At 35.5% G+C, this 21,757-nt stretch overlaps 1 protein-coding gene across 1 annotated transcript; it reads left to right on the top strand.

The window, feature by feature from the left end:
• The first annotated feature begins 762 nt into the window (after positions 1-762).
• On the top strand, positions 763-21,757 carry GIMD1 (GIMAP family P-loop NTPase domain containing 1). The gene is made up of 4 exons (XM_055296179.2): positions 763-861; positions 5,484-5,681; positions 12,571-12,965; positions 21,497-21,757. Exons 3-4 carry the CDS (start codon positions 12,573-12,575, stop codon positions 21,755-21,757), a joined length of 654 nt encoding a protein of 217 aa, XP_055152154.1. The 5' UTR covers positions 763-861; positions 5,484-5,681; positions 12,571-12,572.

The raw sequence follows: 21,757 nt of genomic DNA on the forward strand, positions 1-21,757 counted from the left end.
GCTCCCGCCACCACGCCCGGCTAATTTTTTGTATTTTTAGTAGAGACGGGGTTTCACCGTGGTCTCGATCTCCTGACCTCGTGATCCGCCCACCTCGGCCTCCCAAAGTGCTGGGATTACAAGCGTGAGCCACCACGCCCGGCAAGAGTTCTTTATATATAGTTATGTGCCACTTAATGACAAGGATACATTCTGAGAAATGCATTGTTAGATGATTTTGTAATTGTGTGAACATTGGAGTGTACTTACACAAATCTAGGTAGTATAACCTATTGTTCCTAGACTATAAACCCGTACAGCATTTTACTGTAATGAAGACTATAGTCAGTTGTAACACAGTAATATTTTTGTATCTAAACATGGAAATGATACAGTACAAATATGATATTATAATCTTATGCAACTATACTCATATTGGTCTATCACTGACCAAATCATTGTTATATGGCACATGACTGTATTCTAAAGTTTCTTATCAGGTATATGAGTTGCAAGTATTTTCTCCCATTCTGCCATTCTGTGGGCTGATATTTCACTTTCTTAATGATGTTCTTCAAAGCATAAAAGTTTTTAATTTTTGTAATGTCCAATTTATCTATTTTTTCCTTATCACTTATACTTTTAGTGTTATATCTATAAAAACCATTACATAAGCCAAAATAATAACAGCTTACTCCTATGTTTTCTTCTAAGAGTTATATAGTTTTAGCTCTTTCATTTAAGTCTATGAACCACATTCAGTTAATTTTTGTATATTGTGTGAGGTAGGACCTGTCACAGTGATGGAATCTGCAGGCCAGTGGAAGTTTGTTAGCTGGTTTCCCATGCTGTGGTCAAAGAGCATACTAAATCCCCGTGGAGGTAAGTGCCTCGATTCATTTTGCCAACATTCACTCTACTCCTGATATGAGCCAGGGACTAGTGGAGGGTTTAATCACTACTGCAGCCTGGCTCTCCGCTATGTCTGATAGCTGACCTTTCAGACACAACGTATCTTCATTTTCTACATGCAATATCCAGTTGTCCCAACACCATTTGTTGAAAAGACTATTCTTTCCCTTGTCTAATTGTCTTGGCATCCTGTAGAAAATCATTTTAACCTAAATATAAGAATTTATTTCTAGACCGTCAGTTCTATCCCATATTTTTATATGCCTATCCTTATGCCATAAATATTTTTGAGTCTTAAAAGATGAATGGATATTTGCTAGGCAGAAAAGGGTTCAGGTAAGTTGTGAGTGGGAGACAGAGGGCATTCTAGATGGAGACAGTGGCATGAGTAGAGATGTGAAGGGGAACATGATGACCACACTGGAGAAGAACAGGAATTGGGGTTTAGCTAGAGCATTAACAGCTATGACACACAGTAGGTGGTGGAGAGAGAGGGCAAAGTCTACAACTAAGGAGTTTGACTATTGCTGTCCAGAAACGTGAGCTTGTGAAGACTTTTACACATGATCATGTTTGACTCTGCAAAGTTCTCTCTAGTAGCTGTGTGAAGAATGAATTGGAGGACCATAAGGAAGGCAGAAAGGCCATTTCAGAAATTAAGTCCTCATGTTCAAGCAAACAATCAGAAGAACATAAAGTAAGGCAGTAGCAATGGGGCCGGAGAAGAGGGATAGATGCATGTGACAGATGTTTACAAGTAAAAATCAGTAACGATTTCTTCACCAGTTGGATGAATTATGTCTAGGGAAAGGGAATAATTAAACATGACTGCCAGGTTTCTACTGAAGAGGGTTACTCACCAAGCTAGAGAAAACAAGAGAAAGAATAGGTTTGAGCAAAACACAATAATTTCAATTTGGGATACCTTGGATATTCCCAAGTACTTTCTCTCTGTCAAGCACTACAGAAAACTGTTTTACATACAGTATTTTATTTAATTTATATGCATTATGCCACTAGTCCTGCAAGGTTTCATTGAATCTCTTTTACAGAAGAGGAAAATAAGTCTGAGGAAAGATACAAAATTTAACCATTTCATATTGGTAGTTTGTAGTAGTTTTAAAATATCTCTGTATATTTAAAGTAACTATCATGATTGTGTCTCATTACAGAAGGTTATTACAGGAGAAATACACCATGTGTAAACTCAAAACAGAAAAACTAACCCATGCTTTGTATTCCTCTCAGTTGGAGTTAAAAACTTTAATTCTTATTACTGTCAGTAAAGACACATACAAATAAATAGATTGGAATGGGATGCAGATTGAAAATCTGCCTTATTGTAAAGATTAATTTAAATCCAACTGATGTATATTAAACATCTGCTACAGTGAGACACTTTATAGAACATATTTGTATAAATTACTTGCCTTAGCCCTTAAAACAACCATCTAAAGTATGTCATTTCTTAAAGAAGTAAGCTACGCTAGGATAACTTCTTGATGTTTAGCCCAGTTCTTTCTACTTATTTTGTTTCTAAATATTATACCTTTGCATAGAGGTACACATTCAACAATCATTTGTTTGAGTGAGTATAAGTTTCCTTATAGGTGATAATAAATAAAAGAAATACCAATTGAGTCTTTTGATTTCATAACAATGATCTTGAACCATGGGGTATCCAAATTCTGACTCTTTGGGTAATTCCTGCATTATAAAACACATGTGAGATTTAAAGAAATACACCAATAAATCCTGAAAAATTTTAATTGCATTGTAATTATTTTATCAAACCTTTGAATTCTGAAAAGCAAGTGATGTACACAACACACAGTAGTCATTTAATAATGTTTTAAATTTACTAATTAATTTTATTTGGGCCTGACTTGAATAAGCTATAGATCTTCTTTAATATCTACAGAGCTGGCATAAATTTTAATAAATACATTTTTATAATGTTTTACTTTTGTAAATCAAGTTGTTTTAAAAATTATTTTTTTTGAGATGGAGTCTTGCCCTGTTGCCTAGGTTGGAGTGCAATGGCACCATCTTGGCTCACTGCAACCCCCGCCTCCTGGGTTCAAATGATCCTTCTGTCTCAGCCTCCCAAGTAGCTGGGATTACAGGCCCCCACTACCACACTCAGCTAATTTTTGTATTTGTAGTAGAGATGGGGTTTCACCACGTTGGCCAGGCTGGTCTCAAACTCCTGACCTTGTGATCCACCTGCCTCGGCTTCCCAAAGTGCTGGGATTACAGGTGTGAGCCACCGTACCTGGCCAAAAAATAATCTTTATCTTAAATAATAGTGACATTTATTTAATTTATCTTTAATGCACATAAGGAAAAAGCATATGAGAAAATACATACTTTTATATATGCTTTTATACTATATGTTGTAAATATATATTATGTAAATATATGATCTCTTATTGTCACATGAGGTTGTGATGTCATCTATGTATTTATTTAGCATAACATCTCTAAATGTTATTCTTTATCCTATTGTTTTATTGTAAATTTGTGCACACCACAGAATTTAGAAATTGATAGCTGGTTTAGCCCTTAAAATATTGGCCAAGTGTGGTGGCTCACACCTGTAATCCCAGCACTTTAGGAGGCTGAGGTGGGCGGATTGCCTGAGGTCAGGAGTTTGAGATCAGTCTGGCCAACATGGTGAAATTTCGTCTCTACTAAAAATACAAAAAAATTAGCCTAGCATGATGGCATGTGCCTGTAATCCCAGCTACTGGGGAAGCTGAGTCAGGGAAATTGCTTGATTCAGGGAGGTGGAGGTTGCAGTGAGCCTAGATCGCACCACTGCACTCCAGCCTGGACAACAGAGCGAGATTCCATCTCCAAAAAAACATATATATATGTGTGTGTGTGTGTGTGGGTGTGTATAAAACATGTATGTGTGTGTGTGTATATATATATATAAAACCCAAGACTGAAAAAAAATTAATATCATACAAAGGTGATATACGAAGGACCAACTTGGGCCATAAAGCTATTTTGCCATTTATGAATGCAATCTATTTCTTGCCATTTCCTTTGCCAAGTTAAGCTTACTATTGGGCTATGTATAAATGATTTTTATTCCATTTTGTAATATCCTATATACTTTCCCAAACTGGCCAGAAGACCAAATTCAACTCTTCTACCACATCTGAACTTATAACAATATGTTTCAGATGATTGTCTCCAAATACTGTGGGCCTACAGTTTGTTTTTTAGCCCAGCAGTTTTATAGCAATATTGTAAAGAAATGACTTCAATTTTATATAATCATGCTTGGCACAGATAATGGCTCTTATCCAGACCTCTTTTGGGAATTATGTAAATATCATATGTCTCTTTTTCAAAATTTACCACCACAGTGTTAGATTACTGACCTCATCTTTAATAGACCACACAACGTATCGACCTTAGCATTTGTCTTTTTTGTGCTTAGCTCATGTGATGAGCACCTGACAACCATTCTTAAAACTGACCACCCACTCTCTCCTGCTCTGCCTCTGACTTAAATCACGCTTGTTAATTTCTTTGGAGACTTGGCTGACAAGCAGGATGTGATATACTGTGCGGAGCCATGATCACAGAGGTACAATACCAGGTCAGTGTAGGATTTTAATGATGTAGTTATTCCTAATAGTTTGGAGGTATGATGAGAATTAAATAGAGCATAAGCAAAAGACTTTTGGAATTCAAATAACATTTTGTCCTTCCATGTATGTCTAATTTATAGTATAATGAATAAGCATATGGTATCCAGATTGAAGTGGATCTGGGTTAGAATTCTATCCTAACCCAGAGCTGTGAGCTGTGTGACTTCGGGAGGATCTTTTTCCTGAGCCTCAGTTTTCTCATCTGGAAAATGACTATAATTGTGTCTACAACACAAACTTGTTATGAGGATTACACCAAAAAAATTACATAAAGTACTTAGCATATGCCTGCCTCAAAAGGCAATCAGCTGGGTGCAGTGGCCCATGCCTGTAATCCAGCACTTTGGGAGGCTGAGGTGGGAGGATCACCTGAGGTCAGGAGTTCGAGATCAGCGTGGCCAACATGGCAAAATCCTGTCTCTACTAAAAATACAACAACTAGCCGGACATGGTGCCCCATGCCTGTAATCCCAGCTGCTTGGGAGACTGAGGCACGAAAATCGCTTGAACCTGGAAGGTGGAGGTTGCAGTGAGTGGAGATCATTCCACCTAACTCCAGACTGGGCAACAGAGTGAGACTCCATCCCAAAAAAGGAAAAAGTAATCGCTCCATTAAGTATACTTTTATTATTATTAATACTATTACTGCTATTATTGTCTGGTTTTTTTTTTTGGAAGTCTGTATGATGAACATAGCCCAAATCAATAAGATTGGGCACAAAACAAAAGCAAAGCATGTTATCGCTAAACCTCAACTTTGGGCAACTTTAGCTTTTTTTTTTTAGAAAATCCATGATTTCTTGATTTTATGTTTTAGATGTTTTCCCAAAACATTTTGGAGAAAAGAGGCATAAAAATGAAGTACTCATTTACGTACACAGTCCTGATAAATTGTACCTTCCATGTCCCCTTTTCTTTTTCCAGTGTGACTTCTCCTCCTCTGTACACCCTGGAACATAACTCTGCTGTACTGGCCAAGTGCTACAGCCGAAACAAGAACAGCATCTGGTTAAGCAGATGTGTATCAACAACTATACTCTGGAAAAGAATATGTAACTCCAGTTCTGCCACTTAGCAACTGCAAGATCAACCACTCTGTGCCTCAGTGTCCTTTAAAATCAGGTTAATAACACTACCCAATTCAGAGAGCTGTTTGAGATGGTATATTAAAGGGTCCATAAGAGTGCCAAGGCATATGGTCATGCAACATAAATCTTAGTTTTCTATTACAGTATTCATGGTATGTAGTATTCATACGTAGCATTGCATGCACACATACATACAAACATAAAACTGACATTTTCTTTTCTGCATCATGGTAACTACCTTATTTTCCTATGGTGTGTCCTTAGGTAATCTGCATTGCATAGAAATTTACAAAATATAACACCTATTTGATTCTTATTTTCTCAGTATCTTAGTCACTCCCACTATGCATTGTTAGGAATTTGGAAACCCTGAGTTCATGTTTTAGGTCACAAAAATACACTTAAGGCTCTGCTGTTGTTGTTTTACTGTTTCATGCTAACTAAAGACTGCTAAATTGTAAAGCCTTGCTTTATCCCTAGAAAACAGTCAAGATCTGAATTTTATACTAGTATCTATACCAACTGCGAACTGATACTCTTTGATAGGAGTCTGATAAAATTGTCATGTTGTCCTGATTGATGAATTTTTCCATATCTTCATTTATGTTTACAGTTCATCACTGTGCGAGCAACACACACACACACACACACACACACACACACACTTCTCTAACCTAAATATGGGATGGGAAGATAGCGAGGAAGTTAGGGGACTTTCTGACCTTTCTACAGTGAATTGACAGTCTCTTTTATCGGTTCCAACGTTTCAGATATTTTGGTATCAGCAATTCCAGTGACAGTATCTAGGAAGTTAGCTCCATACCACAGCTTTTGCCAGGAAAATAAAAAGGTTATTTTTCCTTAGAAAGTAAAAACTACATATCCTAAGAAGTTTACAGTTCTTTTAGTGCAGGATCTATTTTCCTTGACTTGAGATTTTCAATTCCTTTGAAAAAAAAAAAGAAAGAAAGAAAGAAAGAAAGAAAGTATTTACCATAAAAGGAGATTTTTGTGGCATGAAGTGTAAATAAATAGGGTGTGACATCTTATATTCATGACCATTATTTCTAAATACCATGTCTATGGCATTTATGATACTTTGTATTATGATAAGGAAAGTATCTATTGCTTCCTGGATATTACTAGAATTTATAACACGGAAGTGTTTCTAATGGAATCATGTGCATAAGATAAGTGAGTCTCTAAGAAGTTAGAGCCAGTCTATTGTCTGGGCTCAGAGATTGAGGAGTTAATAGCTTTATTAAAGACTATGAGACCCTCTGCCTCTGTGCATTTGGCTAAAAAAAGTATTTATCCATATGGGTTGAATATATGTTATTTCTTAGGTAAGAAAAATAAAACATAAAATCTTTGACATATGAAATTAATTTATATGAACATATTTTTATGATATTCTATATTATACTATGTCATCTATTTCTCTTGAGTGAATAGAAATGATCTTTTATAAAAAAGAATCTAAACCAGGGTAATGGAATTTAGCAGAAGTGTTTCAAGTATAAGGTTTGGGAGATTTGAGATCATTTGACAAATTTTTTGAGAATCTGAATTAAGCACACTTGTTTTGTTGAAATTTTTTCTTCAACATATTAGTTTTCTTTAGTAAGTATAGTATTAGAAAGATACTGATTTTTCACTTGCTTTTGAGGTTTTAGTCATTTCTTCAATAATGACATATATTTGTATGATGAATCACTAATTACAATTATAAATGATAATGCGAGTATATGTATGACTCTCAGTTTTCAACTTAATTGTCTCAGAGTTGGTGAACAAAAGTTTGGTTATTATAAATCAAATTCTTACATCCTCAAGACACCAAATCATACATCTAGCTTATGCTCATGGATATTCTTTTCAAACTATAAAAGGGCAAAATTAAATTGTCACACACACAGAGAGAGTGAAAAAAAATTTATTAAGTATAGAAAGCCAAACCTAATATATTAGCCACCTCAGAACAAGAAAGGAAATCTAATACCGGAAATGAAGATGATTACCCATTTTTTAAATCATAAATATGAGCAAGGCAGATATGTGTTTATTATAGTATAAATCATCAAAATCGACACAAAAAAACGTCAAATTACTATGGCAGAAATTGTTAAAGTTGTTTGAGAATCCATTCCAGAAAGTTGTTCAGCTTAAGCTGTCTTCATGGAAGATTTTTCAAACCTTTCAGGGATTTATAATTGCCAAAGGATCTAAATTATTGCAGAGAACCATAAAGGAAGAAACTTTTTCTAATTCATTTTAAAAGGTTGGCATATTTCTGATCTGAAAATCTGACAAATATAGGATAAAAAGAAAAAGCTGTCAATCCATCTCACTATTGGTAACATTGCTAAAATTATAAATAGATCTTAGAAAATTAAATAAATACAGTACTCTCTCAAAAGAATATTATATCCTGATTAAGTAATTGCCAACAATTATTTTGCCTCCACACAGTTCACAAGCTAAACAGACTCCTATTATGAATGCCTCTCATCAAAATTGTGTGATTCCTCTCAGCAGTGATTGTTAAAGAAGAGGAGTAAATAGGGGGAGTATATGGGTAGATTGCAAAAAGAAATGTACTTGTCGTGTCAATCCCCAAAAAGAGACACTGTCTCATGGTCCCCACGAAATTAAGATTTAAAAGTGGTTCTGTTTTCTTCTATGTTCTTTTCTGTATTTTTAAATGCTTTTTAAAATGTATATATCTATAATCTGAATAATTATATGCCGAAATACTCAGAAGAAAAACAAACAAGCAAGCAAACAAGAAGAACAAAACCAAACAAAAACATCATGAACATTCCTGCATGGGGATGTGACTGGTAGTCTCACTAAAGACCAATCAACCAAGCTTAGACTGAAGATTTATATTCCCATAAATATTTCTGTCCAGACATGGCCATTCTTCATTGGTTCAAGAACCTTCAAACTGCATTCAAATTAAGACCATCTGTCCACCAAATTTAAACTGCTGACCAGTGTCCTAAAACATCCAACGGTAAGATCTGATGCCTTATTCTAAAACTAGCTCAGACTGAGTTAATCAAGTCAGCACCAACCACAACCTGCTTATCAGTGTTCCTCTCAACTTGGTTAAGTGTTATCCAAGGTTAAAGCCATTTGATCATCCTAACCACAAAATCTGGTCAATACTCTTAATGTCTTCTTTATTAAGAAAAGAAATATCATCAGAGCAAAGGATTAACCATTCAAGCCAGTGAAAATGGGAACTTGTCTAAAACTGTGAAAGTACATTTTAATCAAATTGCTATATCAAGAGCTACTTGCAATAAAACTCATTTGAGTAGAGACACAATTTTCCTGAGTATAAAGATATGTAAATTATAAATTATATATACACTTGTATACACAAACATGCATAAATAAATATATGCATGTGAATATATATGTATGCCCATATGTTTGTATGTATGTGTGTGTACATATTTATATAATAAAATTTGAAATACAATAGTTGCTTGTTAGCTAGAGTCACCTTTACACCAAAATATCTCATTTCATCAATTGTGGAAAGTCTAAATGTCCTCCTCATGATTCTGTAAGTTCTTAGGGACTAGTGTCCTTCTAGCTTTAACTTCCTGCCTCTTCTAAATTACTTTAATTCAGATGTCATCCCACAATCTCCAACTTTTGTGGTGCCTGTCCTGCGCTAACACAGGAGTATAGCTTAGACTTTTCCATTAATTTTCATCAAAATAAAATAAAACACAAAGCAAAACCAAAAACAAAACAAAAATAAAAAGCCACCTTCACGTAAGAAAACTGTAAATATGGCTGGCTTTAAAATAGTTCCTTAGCCCTTTACATCTACAAAACTGAGAGATCTAGCTTTCTGCCCTACTATAATGTCACAGTTCTTCATTCTCTCCTTCCCTGTTCCTTCCTTCCCTCCCTGCATCTCTCTCTCACTTCCTCATTTTATGTCTCTCACTCCCTCTCTCCTTTTATAGCCTGATCTTCTCTACTCTTTTCTTGGCTTTTCCCCTTCGCCAGCAGGTTGGCTGTTACTTTCTGTGAGTTTAGCTCATGTCGTCAGGATCCCGTTTTCTACCTCAAGTAGCTAAATTAAACAATTTTCTCAGACAGTGTCCTTCTTAAGAGAAATTCTGCAGCCAGCTGTTAAAAGATAATACATTTTTTATCACTACTACATTATATTTAGCCAAGTTGGTGAAAATGTAATTTTTTAGATTATTCTTTCACCTTGATTCAAAAAATTAATCTTTCAACATCATCTAATAATAAATTATTCTGCTATAAGACCTCTAAATTGACTCAAATCTAAAATCTGCCTTAGACTTACGAAAAATTATCAAAAAATTTCAATTTTACTGAAACGTATAATCACGTTCGTGAATTCTGAACTTTATTTTTTAAACAGTCAGCTGTTGCATTCAGCAAATGATTTAAACTGTAACTTTGAAGTCGGGCGGGGGGGTGGTTGAAAAACGAAGAGCTTATGCTTACCATGTTCTATAAGGAACATAGGAAAGAAAGTTTGGCTTTGTTCTTCTTCAAAAAATCCCCCACGCAATTAATATGTGTTTATGTAGATGGTTGAAGAATGTCCGTTTACAGTTTAAGGAAGAAAAATTAAAAAAATTCTGGCTCAAAAATCACTTCTTAGGAAACAGGCTGCTACTGCCACCTGGGGGAGATTCTTTCCACTTCATTCAAGAAACCCAAAGTGTTTATCAGATGAAGGAAGGCAGTTCATGCTTTCCTTGTCACAGCTACACAGGAAGAAGACTCTTTAACTCTCTGCCCATGAAGTCATAAGGCACTCCAGATTCTCCAAGTTTCTTTCACCCAGAAATACATATTTCATCGACTTTTTGAGAAATACAAGAGAAGATGAATCGGACTATAACCATACTACTAAAAGCACCAAGAAAGTATTTTGGATCGGTATGGGTAATATACTAAGAAGTAGAAAAAATAAAATTTGAGTTTTCAGTAAGACAATAAAACTCAAGTTTTTAAGAAAAAATGTATTTGACTTAGTTATAGTTAATTTTACTCCTTTCCTTAAATATACTATCATTAATTGATATGAAAGCTACATGTGCTGATATAATCATTCCAGTGGTTTCATAAATTAGGATAAAATAATACATTTTATTATATGAATATAGCAAAAAGAATTATCTTAAAAAATCTGAAAAGTTTTATGAACTAAATACTGATGTGAAGTCGTGATCTAGTTGTAGATCATGAAAAAATTGTAATCATTGCTAAAGAATGTCTAATTTCTGTTTAATAACCATATTGCGTTTCTTTATGCTATGTGTAAGTTGTTACCTATAAGAAATGCACAAAATAAAAAAATACTAAAAATAGAATGTTTCAGTACCTATTAAAATTACAAGTCTGTCAAGTGTCATAAAAAAGTCAGTGCTGATTAGGGGAAGACAACTAATCACTTATAAAGAGGCTGTCTGGTAATAAATTAACTAAATAAAATACATACGGTGTCAGTCCCAGAGTGGTACAATAACGCTATCAGAAGGTGAAAGTTCATATGAAAAAACAACTGTGCCAGGGCGAGAGACGTCTTTGTGGAGAAAGCATTTTCAAGACTGGAAAAGGTAAGTGAAATATAGCAGATGAATTTGGATTGCATAATTAATTTTCTAAAAACATTACACCCTGATTTAGGAGTAAAAAGAAATTGACCACATCTCACTGCAGTTGACACCACTGAATGAGCTGGGAGAGCTGGTGTGAACTGGAGGGACCTGCAAAATGAGTGTCTTTTTATGGAGGTATGAAGCTGCTTCGAGGTGTTCACGTTAGGGTGTGGGTATAATGGAGTGACGGGCATTAAAGGACAAGAAGGACCTGCAGTACTTAAAACTGTGTAATAAAGTTACAAGATTTAAGCGAAAATAATAAATATGCAATATTAAACTGTCTTTATTTCTGAATCAGTAGCGTGGGCAGTTTTAGCAATTGGCAAGTAACTCTACTTATAAATCTAGTGAAAATGATTAATGACCTTAAAATGCTATGGGGGATCATGCTGTGTACAAAGGATCGGCCACTGTACAGGTATTGTACATGGAATAGATTGTCCTAAGATTCTCCCCCATTCTAACTGAGCTGCCCAATGTGTTAGGCTTTACTTTCTTTATTAAAGAGCCAACACTTACACTAATGGACCATAGAGATGGTTTATTAATTATTTTATAACAGAAATTACAAGTAGTTTGTATTTTCACCAATGTTCCCTGGTTGTAAAAAAATAAATTTTGGTAAACAGAAACAGAAGTCTTCTTTAACATTATTCATATTTCATCGGAAAGAAGCATTCAGGAAATCAGGAAGGATGATTTCTTGCAGATACCACTTGTGTATTCAGGCAGTGGGTGGGGAAGTGGGAAGATGGGGGATGTTGTTAAAAAGCAAGAAGGGTTCTTTCTCCTACTGTTCTATTCTTGCTTTTCCAATAGTGAATAACTTTTAAATACTACTGCTAGCTTTGCCCCTGAGCTCAGGAACTTCAACACCTTTTCCTAAACCAACTCACTTACCACATTGATGAGTTAACATATTTCTCCTAAACATGGTTTATATGATCTGCATGTAATTTGGGATTTTTTCCCTCATTTTCTGCAATTACTGTTTCCTAAATCCTTCCTTATCGGTATCTGACTTCTCTCTCCCTTCTCATTGTAAACTGGCAATATTTCCACATTCCCTTCTGTCACTGGGGCATCTCTACTTTAGTGGAGCAGTCCTCCTCCATGCTTTAGTCACTACGAATGAAGGGAAAACAAATCTAAAATCGTACTTGGAGTGCAACTAGGCCAGGTAAGAAACCTTACATTGGGGGAATATAGAAGCCTAATTATGCGTGCTATGCCTTTGTTTTCCTACAGCCATGACAGACCCCAACAAGATCATCATCAACTTGGCCCTCTTTGGCATGACTCAGAGTGGAAAAAGTTCTGCTGGAAACATTCTGCTGGGAAGCACAGACTTTCACAGCAGCTTTGCTCCCTGTTCTGTGACCACATGTTGTAGCCTGGGCCGCAGTTGTCACCTCCACAGCTTCATGCGTCGAGGTGGGCTAGAGGTATCCCTGCAGGTCCAGGTGTTGGACACTCCAGGTTATCCACACAGCAGGCTGAGCAAGAGCTATGTGAAACAGGAAGTCAAAGAGGCTCTGGCACATCACTTCGGGCAAGAGGGTCTCCACCTTGCACTCCTGGTTCAGAGAGCAGATGTGCCTTTCTGTGGGCAGGAAGTAACTGACCCAGTCCAGATGATCCAGGTAATACTAAGATGCAATTACACTAATGCTATTATTACTTTTTGGAGGACATTATCCTAATAGTAAAGAACCATTAACTGGTAAAAATAATAATTTAAACAACTAAGTGTTGGTCACCTAGGAATAGTCAGTAAAAATTATTTGATTTTCCCAAGTCATTTTTATGACTTCCTTCAGAGGAACCCAATCAGTCATTTTACAACTGGTTTGTAGAAAAAAAAATTGAGATATTAAACTTCAGAGGTTAACCAAGCCTCAGACTCCTAGAACAAAAAACCCAAATAAGTTTGTAAAATGTTTTCCCTGGACTGTCTGTATCAGAATCAACTGGGCTGTTTGTTAAAGAAGATTGATCCAAAACGTACTGAAACAGAATCTCAGGAGTGGAGCCTGCATATCTGTATTTTCATAATTTTCCATGTATTTCTCAAAAACAGTCAGGTCTTAGAATCGGTGAACTTAAACACTGACTTGCATCCATTCAGCATCAAAGGGACAATCTCTTATAGTTCACCAAGAAATGGGTGCTCATTCACTGACTTGGTCATTGAACACTCTATTGAGCATCTAAACAGTGCTTAATTACTGGTAAATGAGACATGAGCCCTTCCTTCAGAAAGTTTACGGTCTAGAAGAGGAAAATTAGATAAACAAACCAGAAAAAGACAATGCATTAAGTGCCAAAGTAGTATAATGAATAAGAGGGGGTTTCATAAGACTTAAGTCATAGTGAGCATTCAAGGGAGAGTTATGCATTATTTATAGGAAAACAATTCGGAACTTCAGATTCTTTGCTTGCCTTATCAGCTGTAGCATAAGTGACTGCTCCATTCTAGCCAATGGAAGACCACAGGGACCTCAGGTTGAGCATAAATAACACATGCCACCTTTCCCTGGTGGTCTATTCCAATTTGTTTGCTTGTTCATTCATTATAGGTCACTAAGTTGGAAGCTTATTCACAGTCTCCAACTGTGAATACGGAGAGGAGCTGGATAAGAGGCCTGGACATGACCACAGCTAGAAGATGGAGAGAGTTGGGAGCTTATGTGGGTATGTGTGTGTGTGTGTGTGTGTGTGTGTGTGTGTGTATGTGTGTGTACCTGTGTGTGTGTATATGATATGTGGACTAACAATAGTCCACACAGCCCTGTGTAGACTATTACTAACAATTCCTGGAAACTATTCATTGAGCTGCTCTATTCTATTCAATCTGTTGATTCTTCAGTCTGAGTCAATCTAAGTTTAGCTGCTGGACTTCACTAGTATTACTCCAGAGCCTCAATGAGTCACTGAGCTCAGAGACACCAGGTCTACTAGAAGCTCCACAGTTAAACTTTTACAGAATGGTGAACAGATCTTTTCTGTTCAAGCAGAACTTGTAAAAATGCTACCCTTCTTTTGGTTCAGTCTCAGCTCATACTGACATAGGCCCTGTTACAGCCCAGAAAGATAGTTACTTTGTTTTAATGAAGATTTTTTTTCCTTTAGCTAGAAAAGATACTTCTACATGACAGATACATGCATTGTTTTTCAGTAACTGTGCATGTTGCTAAAAATGAAAAAAAAACCATCCATATGTATTATCACAAGAAACTAGAGGAAAAATCAGGGTGACAAGAGCATAAAAAATGCTCATCATGTAACTCCTGAAAAACCAAGGACCTGCTATACAAAAGTAAAGAATAGAAGATGATTGCAATTAAGAAACAACATGGGATCTAAGAAAGCCCACCAGCCTCCTCCAAATTATGAAAGCCTGTATTTCAAGCAATGTTTCTGGTAGAAATCAAGTGGTGGGAAGCCTGCATCCATGACATCAGTAGAATCTTTAGACGGTTCTTAAAAATTCATTTAAAGCTATTATTAAGTAAACATTTAGATGAGGCTATAGACGGATATAATTCAGTAAATGCAGTCAATACATAAACAACTCTTTTTCAAAAGCTACCCTGACTCTCTCTATACATCTCAATATTTCCCTACCATGAACCTATGGTGAGCCGAAAAGGTTATTTTAAATGACATACATTTTGAAAATAGGTTTTACTAGTTTTAGGATATAGGACGATAATGTCATCTGTGAGGCTTTTTTATATATATGAACTCAATTCATACATGTCTTTGGTCTTTTAAAACAATATTTGGCATATAGTCTTCTCTTACAGCTGCCTTCCAAATCAGTGTACAATTCAGGAATTGAAGGCAGCGAGGAGATGAGCTAGGGCAAAGCTCGGATCCCAAATATTTCTTTCTGAAATAAATAACTTCCGTCTCCCAAGAGAATCAGCAGCCAAGGTTTAATAATCTTGAGTGGCCTGTGATCCCTGGGAGCACTGCAGACCTATTCCAGGGTTCTACTACGGTCTTTGGTTGATGGTCACTTAAGCACAGGCTGGCTGTTTATGATCTTCCTGAAGGTGCCTCAGCTGCTGGTGGCAGCCATCTGTATGTGCTCACAGATTGGAAGCAGTTGCAGAATGTCTGAATATTCAACAGGACCAGCAGCTGTTAGGAAGGAGGAAGAAGCTGTTAAATCCTCAGGTTTCAGGCACACTATGGATTTCTTTTTCTTCCTGGCTGATGCAAAATGGAGTATGGAGTATCTGCCTTCTTTCTTTTACCCCTTTGCAGGGGCACTGACTAGTGCTGTAGAAGGAGTCTACCAAGCCAGAGTCGGAGAAGTAGCTTCTTCTTTCCCATGCCTCCCTGTTATCTCTTTAAATATCTTCCCCAGTTTGTACTCTAATATTTTGCAGAGGAGTTATATGCTACTGGCTGTGACGATGGAAACATTTTCCCCAAATGATCCCTTTTTCTTTTTGTTAGGCCTTTATTAATTTACAGCAAAATGAAAGACATATCAGTGAGTCATGTCCCCAAAATCAAGAAATAGAAGGAAGAATTTATTCGACTATTATCTGGAATCTCATTTGAATGTTTATAAACCCACAAATAATGAATCAGACAAGATATAATATAGTCACCTCAGGAAAGAGCTGGCATACAGCCAAGCTGCACTAGGAATTGTGCCTAGGTATTGCCTATGGTCCATTTTCCCCCCCACTATTATGATATTCTGTATTATTACTGTGTACAAGCAAGTTTCAAGCATGTACTTTTATTTCATAATCAACAACCGAACTGTTGATGTTGCATATGAATGTGTTTACAAAAAGCTCAGAAAAGCTAATTCAGAGCCTGAAAATACTAAATTAAGATTATGGGCTTAGTTGTTAGAATTTAGTTAAAAAAACAAGCCTAATTACTTTATAGGTGTATGACTATAAATGCTACTAAAACTTTCTTGGTTTCAATTCCTTACTTGTAATGTGGAGATAATTTTATGTATGTTAAGAGTTCTGAGCATTATATTTAATAAATACATCATGCTCAGTATTGTGCCTACTTACAGTAGGTCACAGAAAATGGTAAAATATTACTAGCATTGTTGTTGTTATTGTTACGATCACTACCGAGATTGTGAATGAGTACTCATTCAAATGAACTAAGATATGGGCAAGATAGCATAGAGATTAAGAGATGGGTTCTAAAGTATTCAAGTCTTAGCTACTTATTTGCTTTGTGATCTCGGGCAAGTAACTTCTCTAAACTTCATTGGTAAATTGAGAAAGACAGTAGTGTCTACTTCATTGGGTTACTTGTGGGATTAATGCCTTTTTAACAATAAATGATATAGCTTAGGCACAGGCACGTGGCAAGTGCACAGCAAATAGTTCTGGACATTCTTATTTTATTGTTAGTATTTGTCTTAACCTAAAATTAGGAAACAGTGTTTTTTAGGTTTATCCTGGTAGACCTACAAAGAAAATAAGAGCAAAATCAAATTTACATGGCCCTGATTTATAACCATAAGAAGTAACTTTTTTATTAATTTAGAAAAAAAATCTGGAAAAATCTTCACTGGCTTAGTGTGGTTAAACTGAAAAGCCCCAATTTAGTGGGAAAGACGGGGGACCTTGGTTCCAGGTCCAAGCCTGTCAAAAATCAGCCATATGACTTTGGCCAAGTCATTCAACACCACAAGTCCTCAATACCCTCATCTGTAAAATGAGGCAGTTTATACAGATGATCTCTGAGGTTGAATATTCTGTGGATCTGGCCTAATGAGAAATTATCATTCAGCTTTGGCTCTCTGAAAAGGAACATGTTATGTTTTAATTGGGGTGAGAGTAAGGGAATAGCATAAAGTATAAAAAAATGGTCCTGATTGTCCTCCTGTTCCGTGATAATTTTTTTCTCAGTTGATGTAATAGTTGGCTTTTTTTTTGTTTGTTTCTCCCCAAAAAGTCCAGATGCTATGATTTCATCAACCACAAACAAATGGGGCAGGGCTGGTGAGGTCCTGGGAAAATGAACATAATTCCTGGATAACAAAGTTTATATCCTAACCAGTAGTCCCAAAAGGACTAAATGGACTCATACCCATTAGCACTCAAACCAAACAATTCATGATTGATTGTAAAATTTTCATCTAGCTTAGTACTATATTTAAATTATTAACACCAGATAACTTACATTGACTTATCTTGCTTTTGGATTTTTATGTGAGGTATCAATCAACTGTAATTATTCTTTCTCTGGGTCCATAGAGAACATGTTTGGCCACTAACATGATGACTATTCAGCAAGCAACACTACTTTCAAATACTCAACAATTTTCTGGCCAAAATCGACTTAAAAGATTTTAAGCTAAATCAACCACTCTCTTCTGTTTTTGGCAGTAATTCAAAAGTGCAATTTCTCTCACAGTTTAAGATACGAGCATCCTTTCATAAATAATTATAAATATGTAAAAACTTCATAGTGGCTGAACACGTGGCCTTTTAAGTGGCATGGAGCTTACAAATCTATTATCCTTAGGTGCTTTAACTCATTTTCTCTGAATGAGACTGTGGTTTAAAGTATGGGAAATGTCTGGTGGAGACCAAAAGGGAACATGTTAATGTTACAATACAGAAAAACAGGAACAAAAGAAATACTACGAAAGTTAAACCATTTACTTCATTAAGTACTAACCTAGAAAGAAAATAATTCTGTGTTATGATATAGAACTCAAGAAAGGACTGCTTGTGCCAAATAGTTTATTTAGCATGCACTTGTATTGTAGCAATACTGTATTTCAAAAATATTTAAGGAGGCAAATACCTTATCCATTAAGTCAGTGGGGCTCAAAAATGTTTAATAACAGGTATGATCCACACATCTGCCAATACATACCTAAGGGTAAGTTTAGGATGGCTCTCAAGGAGTTAAGAGCTGTAGCTATCTAATAATTTGTATGAAAACCCTTTGATATTTGACAATCAGTATGATCATATAGTGTACTTGGTGAATATCAGGTCTGGCTCTAAATTTGATAATCTTTCAGAGATAAGAGTGATCAAAGATCAATAGCAGTACTTGTTTAGAAATAAAATCTCAATGCTGTACAATGTCAATCACGCTTGATTACATTAATTACCTTGTTAATTCCTACATATTTTTTAAGAATCTGGTCACTGCATCATCACATGCAAGACACTTTGTCTGATCTTTCCTTTTTCCCCCTACTTCCCACCTCCACCCCAAAATGGGCAAAATGATCACCTTTATAATGCTAACATAATTTCTATCACACTTGCAATTGAAACAAATTCAAAGTATTTCTTTCCTGTCTATCTCCCTTCCTAAGTTAATTTAGTACACAAAAATCTCCACTAACTGTGAACAGAATATGTCTGTCTTGTTCCACACCTGTCCCTGCCATGTAGAAAATGCCTAGAACAAAGTAGACCCTCAATAAATATTTGCAGAAGGAATAAATCATCTAAAATGCTTTATAAAATTCAAATTCCAGGCTCCAGCCCTAATGGTTCTGCTGCATTTTTAGAAAGCCTCCCAGGTGATTCTGATGAAAATGATCCAGGGATCGCTGTATTCCCAGAGCCCAGATCTAATATACTTAGTACTTTATTAATTTTTTTAGCGACTTGCATTAGTTTGCTAGGGCTGCTGTAACAAAGTACCACAATCTGGGTGGCATAAACAGGAGGTATTTACTGTCTTTCAGTTCTGGAGGCTAGAAGGCTGAAATCAAGGTGTTGTCAGGGTTGGCTCCTTCTGATAGCTGTGAGAGAAGATCTGTTCCAGGCTTCTTTCTTTGGCCTGTAGATGGCTATCTTCATGTACGCATGGCACTCTCCCGGGACTTGCATCTTTGCCCAAATTTCCCTTTTTTATAAGGACACCAATCATACTAGACAGAGACTCACCATAATGACCTTAACTTAAAGAATTATATTTGCAATGACCCTATTTCCAAATAAGATCACATCCAGAAGAACTGGGGATCAGAATTTCAACACATGAGTTTGGCGGAGGATGCAATTCAACCCATAACATCACTGTTCATTTACTTTGCAACTCTGTGACTCCTCTTCCAGCAGAGACCTGTTAACAATATACTGAATATACAACAAACTCTGAAGAGGTCTGCTAATTTTGCTACGTTACCATTAGGCAAAATGGGATGTTGACATTATATGGATACTAATTTTTTAAAAATTTATTTTTTAAAGTTTAGAGTGTTTCTATTACAGTAATTATTCCCTAATATACTGATCATGAAACTTTAAGCAGGGTATTTTTAGAAGGAATAGAAATATGCAGTTATTCTATGGTGGGTGTACATAGAAAAATTTTGAACACATATGAAGAAAAAGTTTGGGCCTATTCCTTGAAAGAGTGCCTCTGAATAGAAAATAGTCCAGACTACAGGCAAATTCATGACGATAAACTGCAAAAAAAAAAAAAAAAAAAAAAAAAAAAAGCTTTACAAAGATTAATTATACTTCAAAACCAAACCCTCAAAAGAAATAAATAGAACCCTAAGCCTTCTATTTGAGATGATAATGAGGGTCTAAATTCCAAATTAACAGATGTTTACTGAGAGTTTACAATGTGCTAAAAGCTTTGATTGATATGGAAAGACATGAATCTTGCCTTCAGAGTTCACTATGAAGTTGTAAAAATTGATGTATAAATAAATGACTCTGATAAAAGCCAGACTGTATCAGTTGTAATTGGTGACCATGATTGTGATGTTTCTAACTTTAAATGTTTTGTCCCGTAGTTCTCATGAGTATTTTCATGTTAGATTTACCTATCCAGATTCCTTCCTTCCTTACTCCTGCTTGCCTTCCTTCCTTCCTTTCTCCTTTCTTCCTTTTCTGTTTTCTTTCTTATTTCCTTCTTCTTTTTTCTTTCTTTTCAATTTTTCAATATTATAAATTCTAATCCTGTATTTTTTATGTACATTGAAAATGATTTCCCAGACTATCTTTCAATATTTTCAATAATTTTTTAAAACCAGAGTTTGTACTAATACGCATAACTCAAAGTCTTTATAAGTCAGTTTGCCAATATCATAATGGAGATAATAATAGTATCTCCCACAAAGAATTGCATTAAGCTTCAAAAGAGGTAAACATGTAAAGTGCTTAGCATAATATCTGGCACTAAATGTTAGTTTTTCTCCCTTCTTTCTTTCTTCTGATTATTAAAGGTCTTGGGTGTTTCTTATTATGTTTATTCCTAGGCATTTTGTATTTTTCTTGCTATAAACTGGTAGTAGCTTTGGAAATATTTTGGTAATAGAAGTGTTCGGAATGGAGGTAATGTTACTTTGTTGTCACATTGTGATTTCATGTAACTTTAGAAATATCCCAAAAAATTCAAGGGTTATTTCTAGATGCCTTTTATTTACATGAACAATTTGCCACATGCTGTTACTTCTGCTTTATATCAGCTTTTACTCACTAATCAAACAAGAATTTATTACATAACCAACTTCCACATATTACTAAACAGAGGAACGTCAATCTTCAATGTTTTTCAACCACATTAGAGGAAGTCATTAGATAAATTGGGTTCCATTCTAAGCATGTGAAGTCAGGAAGATGAGACTCACAGTTATAATATTTTGTGGTTCATCCAAATCACCAAATGTATTTTTATCTTAGCTTTTCCATTACATGTCACCTGATTAATCAATAGATTCTTCACAGATTATGTAATTTTATATCTTTAGTAGATGCTTTTAATGATAATGATAACACATTTCTACAAAAAGTAAAAGATAAAACAATTCCGTTGACTAAGGTCCTCTGACTTAAATTCAGTGGCTTTAATGGAGTCAGGTAGACAAGTATAAATGATTACTGAATGTTGAAAAATCTATGCATCAATGATAATATGCAGTTTTGAGGTTGTGTATATATCAATTATCATAGTAAAATAAAAGAGATAATTTAATTCCCTGTTTAATCCTGCCTTTTTCAGAAAGTCAAGCCTTTTCCCTCCATTTACTTACAACACTTGATCCTGTCTTCATTTCCTACATCGTATATCAGCTTTCGGAAACATAATAATATGGATCTGCTGGCTATCTATATTGGACCGTAGTAAATCCTTTGCTCATTTTTGAGGAATATAGTTCAAGTTCAATAGTTATTTAACTTCTCTCTTTCAGGAACTTCTTGGACGTGCTTGGATGAATTACACAGCCATTCTTTTTACCCACGCAGAAAAAATAGAAGAGGCTGGGCTTACTGAAGATAAATATTTACACGAGGCCTCTGATACCCTGATAACGCTGCTAAATTCTATTCAGCACAAATATGTTTTCCAGTACAAAAAAGGAAAATCACTCAATGAACAAAGAATGAAAATCTTAGAAAGAATTATGGAATTTATAAAAGAGAATTGTTACCAAGTTCTTCCCTTTAAATAA

This window comes from Symphalangus syndactylus, chromosome 10, assembly GCF_028878055.3.
Source record: "Symphalangus syndactylus isolate Jambi chromosome 10, NHGRI_mSymSyn1-v2.1_pri, whole genome shotgun sequence".
NCBI classification, from domain to species: Eukaryota; Metazoa; Chordata; class Mammalia; order Primates; family Hylobatidae; genus Symphalangus; species Symphalangus syndactylus.

Bases quoted from the DNA above. Each gene is read 5' to 3' on its own strand.
- GIMD1 (XM_055296179.2), top strand. From the start codon at position 12,573: ATGACAGACCCCAACAAGATCATCATCAACTTGGCCCTCTTTGGCATG. The intron at 12,966-21,496 runs GTAATACTAAGA...TCTCTCTTTCAG, and splicing joins ACCCAGTCCAGATGATCCAG to GAACTTCTTGGACGTGCTTG.